Source organism: Sinocyclocheilus anshuiensis, unplaced genomic scaffold (assembly GCF_001515605.1).
Source record: "Sinocyclocheilus anshuiensis isolate Anshui unplaced genomic scaffold, SAMN03320099.WGS_v1.1 scaffold967, whole genome shotgun sequence".
NCBI classification, from domain to species: domain Eukaryota; kingdom Metazoa; phylum Chordata; class Actinopteri; order Cypriniformes; family Cyprinidae; genus Sinocyclocheilus; species Sinocyclocheilus anshuiensis.
Window position 1 is genome coordinate 445,396 of NW_015542427.1, and position 8,738 is coordinate 454,133.

General features: G+C 38.5%; 1 protein-coding gene across 3 annotated transcripts in view; it reads right to left on the bottom strand.

Moving 5' to 3' along the window:
- Positions 1-2,487: 2,487 nt before the first annotated feature.
- LOC107693556 (protein NDRG3-like) overlaps positions 2,488-8,738 on the bottom strand; it is a 71,821-nt gene continuing 65,570 nt past the window's right edge. For all 3 annotated transcript variants that reach the window (XM_016492997.1, XM_016492998.1, XM_016492999.1), the window contains one exon: positions 2,488-3,183. In XM_016492997.1, coding sequence (XP_016348483.1) covers positions 3,008-3,183 — 176 coding nt within the window. In that variant the 3' untranslated portion in view covers positions 2,488-3,007. The remainder of the gene's footprint in view (positions 3,184-8,738) is intronic.

The following is an 8,738-nucleotide window of genomic DNA, read 5'->3' on the forward strand; positions in this document are numbered from 1 at the left end:
TTCGCACATTAGACATTTAGGCTATGTTTGCAAGACAACGATTCTACGATTGTTACAGAAAAGCTTTTTCTTTTATATTTTGTAACATTTTGCATACAGACGACAACGTTGTGAAAAACATACCCATTCACGCAGATCTGCAAAGACGACTAGAAACACTGTATTATGCATGCCAGGCCAGTAGATGGCGATGTCACTTGGTAAAGAAACACTACATGTCTGCGCACATATGCATTCATATAGACTAAACACGTAATATGAATGCGCATGACGGTGCTGTTTTCACAATTTTTTTTGTAGTGCACACAGAGACAAATTTCCAAAAACTTACACTTTGAAACTGGTTTTCAAAAGTTTGCATTTTCAGGCTCCCAAAACGCTGTTGTCGTGTAATGAACAGCTAAAATGTTTAAAAAGTTTTCCATTTTAATTTGAAAAGGGTGTCACATAAAGTGATATCGCTGAAGATGTTCCGACGCCAATTCCCATGACAAATGGACTAAGTTAATTATAGTTGTAGTAGGCTGTCATCCTACCGGGTTATCAAAGTTCACTATGCGCCAATTTCAGATGAGAAGCAAATCAGCAAATCTGTACGGTAAGTGAAAATGACAAACATAAAAGTTGAGTTGATCTAGTTGAGTGCACATGGAAAATGACATTGTACAAATCTCTTATCAACTTATCTTTTCTGCTGCGGTCAATGTTGTGTTAAGTGATTAAAGTGCGCATGCCACAGTTTCTATAAATAGCTTTCAGAGGTGTCATCTCGGACCGCATGCGATCAATACAACCTTTAAACTTGCTTGTGATCGGAAACTTTCACAGCTGGCTGAGATGACAAAAAAGGCTCAGTGTGATGGGTAGTGCACAGAAGTACATGTTGAGCATCTGATTACCAGTGCATGAAATGGCGCTTTGAAGTGATTTGGGTCACGTCATACTTTGTTCTTCCCTGAGGTCCAACTATAACGTTAGTAAAGGTTTTATTGGCCCCAAAGCATGATTTCGTATTCTTTGACTGTTTTCTACATTCTCCCAGCTCCATAAAGCTCAAAAAAATGGAAAATCCGTCATTTACACAACCTCATGTCATTTCACAACGTGTATGACTTTCTTTCTTCTACAGAACATAAAAGAATATATAGTTGATATAGGTCTTGTATAGAAGACATACATAGGTCTTGTGAGAGATTTAGGGCCATTTTGTTTCCATAACTGGAAAAAAAAATTGTAGATTTCAATTACATTTATTTGTTTGTTTGAGTGAAGTCTCCACTTCATCAACACTTACATACACCAGTCTTTCCAGTTTTATTCCTATCTATATTCAGAAAGTTATTTATTTTTTGTTTTACAGAGGGGTTTGTTCATATAACATTCACCTGATTTATGTAAGACTTTATTTTTAAAAATAATATTTAAGTTTTTCCTTTCTTTCCCTCTTTCTAAGAGCTATCCAAAATCTTTAATATATTTAATCTTTAAAATGTTTTAATATGTCAACCAAATAGAAGGATTTTGAACCTGCTTTATCCAAAGTTCAGATTTCTGTTCAGGAAATTTAAGCAAATTAGTGCATATTTAATTATGTAATGCCTCATTTGCATATACAAACTTAACATTTCATAAATTTTGTTATACAAAAATGTACACTACTCATGAAGTGTCTTGACTTAACAACTTGCCTAATAAAGACAGATCCAAATTTTATGTACAACTACTTTATTTCAATATTCGTACAAATCGATATACTCAGCAGATAGTATGCAGTACAGCGCCCTCTAAATGCTTGGAGGACAAAGCACAACGCATCATCACAAACTCACTCAAGGCAGCGGTACAATCAGCAAATCAACAGGGAATTGCCATTCAATGAAATAAAGACCAAGAACAATAAAACTTCAGAATCTAAGAGAGTAGTCAAAATAATAAGAGGTTATTGGAACATCAGCCCGCTGTACAGAAGGAATGGAGAATCTTAAGCCAAAAGCATACACATAATTTACCAGTTACTACTGTACAGTGCATTTAGAGGAATAATGCTGTTATACCGCTAGATGCCCTCTATGGTAAATTGAACTGTTATTTGAACAAGCTACAGGACTTAGCTTCAGTTACTGGCTTGTTTGGTGTAGCTGATCTCCCAAGCACAGGCTGTGAAAAATATTTTACATCAACTTAAGTGCAAACCTAAGCAAAGTCTTTGCTATTAGGGGGGTTCTGGTCTAAAACTCAGTACAAGTTCTCCATGTAAACAGAATCAGATTGATCAAATTCAATCAAACTGAATTAAACATTTGCAGTAAGCTCTAAACATAATTAATACTAACATAAATGTCTACTGTACACTTTAAATAGGGACATGCTAATCATTAGATTTTTTTTCTAGAAGCACTACAAATGGCAGACAGTCAATTAATGTGAAACCATGATAGCCGATAGCATAAGTTGAGAGCTGTAGAAACCCTCTAAAAGAGACCGAAATCAGTCTAGAAAATGAAGTACTGAAGAAAAAATTAGATAAGGAGAAAGTGAAGTGGTTTGGTAATCTCTATAGTAAACACGGGGCAGGAAGACCTTAGAGAGAGCAAGAGAGGGAACGAAATCTCTCCGGCTACAGACGAGAATACCCTCTGAATTTTCAAAATACAACAGCCTTCAGCAAAATATATACACAAGAAGCATATCCAGAGTGGAAATGAATCTCTAAAGGATGACACAAATATGGAGTAATAAAGTAGTAAGCCAATCAAAATCAAGGTAAAAACATCAGCAAAAGATTAGTGTGCTTCCATGCAGTGGAAAAATATTCCAATATGTAAAATACACGGATTACATCAAACAATGCATCCCTTCATTAGACCAGCGCTCTCTGGCCACAAGAGAACAAGTAGAACGAGAGACAGAGTGGAAACAAAACCCCAAAATAGACAAAGCCGCCTGAGGTGCAGAAGGGCAACACGCGGATGATCCCAGGTGAAATGGTGGCTTGGCTCTGGGTGCTTTAGCAGGACACCTCCATGGTTTGTGGTCTGGTCTGGTTGTCGTTGACGGGGCCGCCGGTGGCGCCCTCCATCTGTGAACTGGTATGTGCGCGGCTGCGGGAGCCGTCTGCCGAGCCCATGCTGGAGGCAGAGTGAGTGCGAGATCGAGCCAATCGGGTCATACTGGCAGTGGGCACTGAGAGAGAGAAGAGAGAAATCGAATGGAGGTGAAAACATGTATGCACTAATGCTGCTGCTGCTTTTGACTGAGGCATAACTGTTGGCACGATCCTGAGTGAGGGGCATGTGCTTCACAGGATAGTCAGTTTTGCACTCTCAGCATTCGGATCCAAACATATGAAAATCCAGGAAAGGGAGAATAATGAGTCTCTTCAAAGTCTCCTGCACATCTGCACACTGCTGACTGTTCAACTAATGCTGGACTGACTGAGATACATTGACAATTTAGTTTATGGTTAAGGAGAATAGTAAGCTGAATCCCAATTCACATACTTCTGAAAGGACGTACAGAGACAAAGATCTGCAGCAAAAGCGTGAATGGATTTCAAAACAGATTCAATTAAATTCTGATTCATGGGGTGTATTTTATGTATTAAAAGGCCATTTGATTGAATAGTGCCACAGAGAGAGAATTTCATATTGTATTTCAGACTGATTCAACTTATATTAGTCTCTAAGGCACCAACACAGAACGACACATGCATCTATTTGTTATGACTGCAATGCAAAGGTTCAAAAGAACACGGGAGTCAATTTCTGCAAGCAGAAATGAGAAATAAATTCTCTCTGCTTGCAGCGCGTCAGTCATGCTTGTCAGGAAAGCGAGTGAGTAAACATGAATACAGTTTGACTAATTTATGGGTCATTAACAGTAGTTCACTTCTGTGATTTTGTACGATTGCCTTCACATCAGAAGAACCGTACCGGAGCTCACATGAACTGTACCCTCCACTCTGGTACGGTTCGCCAGTGCACACGTGAGTTCAGAAAACAGCGATCTGAACTCTGACGTCAAATAAACCCAGGCGTGCACCAAAAGTGCTAGTATGAAAGCCTGCTTTGACACACTATATCACTACTTGTGCGCTGCAATTTGTGACTTTGTTTTTGTATATTATAGTGGAAGAACAATATGAAAACTGGGATTCAGCCATAGTTACCCTAAGAGCAAAGTATTTTCTGAATACTTGGGCCTAAATAGAGTGCTGAAGGGATGACACATTTTTGTAGGACAACCTGGAAGTAGCATCACCCTGGTTCCCTCGACAAATCCAATAGGATTTTTCCATCAGCTTTTGGATTATTGCAGAAAATAACCTCTGTGACCAACACAAATTCATGATTCTTACACTTTTTTGCCCATCAAGATAATCTTTACAAACATACGCAACATTAATTTTGACGCCTAAATAAAATCTGCAGAAGAAAAGCTAAAGTAGGGCCATATTAGTGAACTACACCATGGCTGCAAAACTTCAACATCACCACTAAGCTTTCAACAACTCTTTCTATCTTTAAAATCTACAAGTTGGATAGCTTGAGTTGGAAGAGTTTGCAAGAGTGATGCTGCAAAAGTGGACAAGTGAGTAGATGATGTTTACCCGTGATGACGTCCCCAACAACCTCTATAATGTCATTTAGCTACCCCATTTATCATATGAAAATATCTTAAGCTTGTGTTAACCACACAGACCTCTTTTCAGGTATTTAATCAAAAACCCATTCAAAAGACTTTGGGACGACGGAACTAAGTTCAATCATGCTAACTCATTCCTGGGTTTTAGCATTCATTCCTGCAGCACTCTATCAGCAAATCTCTGAATCCTGAGGTGACACAACCGCCCTGCTTGGACACTGCACTCATTATTCTCCCATGAAGGAAAGAGAATCCTCTGGTCAGGATCCAACTCAAATTCATTTTTACCGTTGCAGTAAAATGAATAGTCAACTTCAGACAATGCAGAATGTGGCATGCAAAGTAAAGTTATGTTTCTATGTGAATCTTAAAAAGAATAGATTAAGACATCTGTTCGTAGTGGACAGTGTGCACAAACACATTCTCTCAGACTGCTTATAATCATATACAAACATTGACGACATATGCCCATTTACCATGCTTCACACGCCGTGATGCACAGACAAAAAGACAACTGTATGCAAGTGATTGGGACGGGAGGGACAAAGACAAACAGACAGTGAAGACAGGAAGCACGGGAGGTTGAGATGACGGGCTTAGGCTCAGCTAAAGGTGCTGGTTGATCTCCTGGTACCTGGTTCGCTGTTCAGGTGGCTGAGTAGCACACGAGGGACTGTTGGCATTGGATGTAAGGGTCAAGAAGGAACAGAAGGAAAGGGAAAGCAAAAGGAGGAGGAAAAAGATGGGACAGAGGAAAGGGAGAGATTATTTGGTAGTACTTTCTGAAAGAGGGAGGATAGAGAAAAGGAAAGATTAAGTAGAAGCCACAGGAGAAGGTGCAAGGAAAGTAGGGGACGTTAGACCAGGTGATGGGAATAGCCTTGCCAGTTAGATAGTATTCAGAATCATTCAAAACGCAAGAAAAGTGGCTGCCAGAGGCAGAGTAAGCTTTTATGAATGGGTTATGTTTCCCTTTGTGACATATCCGATTATTTTAAGCTGAATATCCTTCAAGTGTCAAGGATATTCACTACAAATCAAATGTGGCCGGAGAAGACATCAAATACTATAATTCATAAAACAATAATCTGAAAGTAGAGAGAGAGAGAGAGAGAGAGAGAGAGAAAAAGAGAGAGAGAGAGAGAGAGAGAAAGAGAGAGAGAGAGAGAAGCTCTCTAGAAGGGAAACAGTCTTCTTCTGGGATAGCCCCTCACCAGAGTGTATGCTTGTGGGTTTGTTAAAGATGAAACTATATAACTCAACCCAAACGTAACAAAGAAAGAACAAAAAAGACAGACAAACACACATAACTGATTGAAAACACGAAGTGGAATTTACCGGCGATACTCTCCCTCTACTGAAACGCAAATATGTCAATGACAGAACCAACCAATGAACATTATGATCTGTTAATGACTCATTCTGCATTCACTAATATTTCCACAAACACAGGCAAAAGAAGAATACACTCATACGGATGCATGTTTGGTACTTTTCTTGTCTGAACCTACAGTCTACATATGAAGTCTGAACTCACAAATATTACTACTGCATACAGAAAAAAGTATGATAAAAAGTACAGGAGTACATCAAATTATTTTCTAGTCTATCTCTTAATGGGCAACATGTAGAATAGGGTTTCTTTGTGAAATTCTTTCAATGAGTACTGCTGTGTGCTAGGTTTTTGCACAAAAAAACAAAAAAAAAAACTAAAACTAAACTAATAAAAAAAACTTGATATCCTAAAATCAACCTTTCAAACATTTGGGGTGTAAATATGCACACTGGTGCTTTTACACCGATTATGGATTTTAATAGTTGATCATTACTGTAATAATACCAAATGTATTATGCATTAATTTTAAAATTCATGAACTGTGAATATAAAAACCTAATCTGCTGTTTTGGTCAATATATATATATTAAATAGTTAATACCATAATTTGTACAAAAAATTTAACTGACCAAATTTCAGAATCACTTAATTTCAAGAACAGTAATGAAGTCAGCAATTTTTACACCTAATCCTTATAAATAACATCACAGCAGAATCAAAATGTTTTGGATTATATTCTGAATTAAATGGTCTAGAAAGCACAAATCTTACACAGTGCGTGTGTGTTTCCTGATGAAAGGGCTGTATTTTTCAGTAGAAACACAAGAATAGAGACTTACAAAAAGGTCAACAGATCTCAGGATTAGATTAGTGATTTACGGAGGAGGAATGTGGCTAATTACATCAAAATGTGAGCATTTTCAGTGCTGCTTTCGATCACGTTCCTCACGCTCTCAGAACACAACCAATCAACAGTAACCGTTGCTAGTGTAATTGTGTTAAATAAGTCAGAAACACTTTCTGAAATGTCAGAACATGAGCATAACATGGGTACACTACCATATATAAAAAAATAAATAAATAAAAGATATTTTTGTTTTGAAAGTAATTAATACTTCTATTCAGCAAGGATGCATTAAACTGATCAAAAGGGACACTAAAGACATCTATAATGTTATAAAATATTTCAAATGTAAATAAATGCTGTTCTTTTGAACTTTGTTCAAAGAATCCTGAAAAAATGTATCACGATTTCCACTAAAATGTTAAGAATCACAGTTGTTTTCAACACTGATAATAAGAAACACTTCTTAAAGGGTTAGTTCACCCAAAAATGAAAATTAGCTTGTGTTTTACTCACCCTCGAGACATCCTAGGTGTATATGACTTTCTTCTTTCAGACGAATCCAGTCGGAGTTATATTAAAAATTGTCCTGGCTATTCCAAGCTCTATCATTGCAGTCAGCGGGTGTTGCAGTTGATCAGTCCACAGTCCCCCGGAGCTGTGTGAGGGACGTTTTATTATGAATGCGCGTGCTTTATTTGACGACTTGTGGACTGTTCAACTGCAACACCCGCTGACTGCAATGATAATGCTTGGAATAGCCAGGACCATTTTTAATATAACTCCAACTGGATTCATCTGAAAGAAGAAAGTCATATACACCTCGAGGATGCTTCTGTAGCGAATACATGTGTTTTTGTAAGAAAAATATCAATATTACAAACGTAATAAACACTCTCTCACTTCCGCTATCTGTCATAGGCATTCCTCGTGGATGATGTAGCACGTCGGCGAGTTCGCACTAACATATAATGTGATTGAGCAATTAGTAGCATATTTGGCGTGCTGTCCAGAGGGAGGGCTCCGAGCTCGGGTTAAAGCCCGAACCCAGAGAACTCCCCCCCATCCACCCATCCCCCCATCCCAAGAATGGGATGAAATTAGATTAGTAGTGAGGTGTTGGGGTGGAGGCGGGATGCTGGAAAACTGTCGTGGGAACTGAGGCAAGTTGGCTGTATATATATATATATATATATATATATATGTGTATTGTGCTTGTTAAGGTGATTAGCTGACAAGCTCCACCTGGGCCACACTGATTGATTATCTGATCGTGCTCCTCCCGAACATTGTTAATAAAACATCATTTAGTGACGAACGCGGAGAGAGAACAAAATGCTGTTCATGAATTAGAAGTACAAACCGAAGATTTGTAAAGAAAAATGTCGGAGGATTTCGATATAAGCCAAGAGGAGACTGGTTTTCCTTTGCTAAAGTAAGGAAACTTTGCTTCCTTTGCTCCTATAAACAAACTCGCGAGACTAGCATATCTCAGAAGCGCGCGCACTGCGCATACGTGCTGCGTCATCCACGTATGACGGATAACGGAAGTGAGAGAAAAGTGTTTATTACGTTTGAAATATGGATATTTTTCTTACAAAAACACATGGATTCGCTACAGAAGGCCTTTATTCACCCCCCGGATCAGTGTGAGGCACGTTTATTATGAATGCGCGAGCTTTATTTGACGACTTGTGGACTGTTCAACTGTAACACCCGCTGACTGCAATGATAGAGCTTGGAATAGCCAGGACAATTTTTAATATAACTCCGACTGGATTCGCCTGAAAGAAGAAAGACATATATACCTAGGATGCCTTGAGGGTGAGTAAAAGTGACGTGGCCAAGTATGGTGACACATACTCGGAATTAGTGCTCTGCATTTACCCATCCAAAGTGCACACACACAGCAGT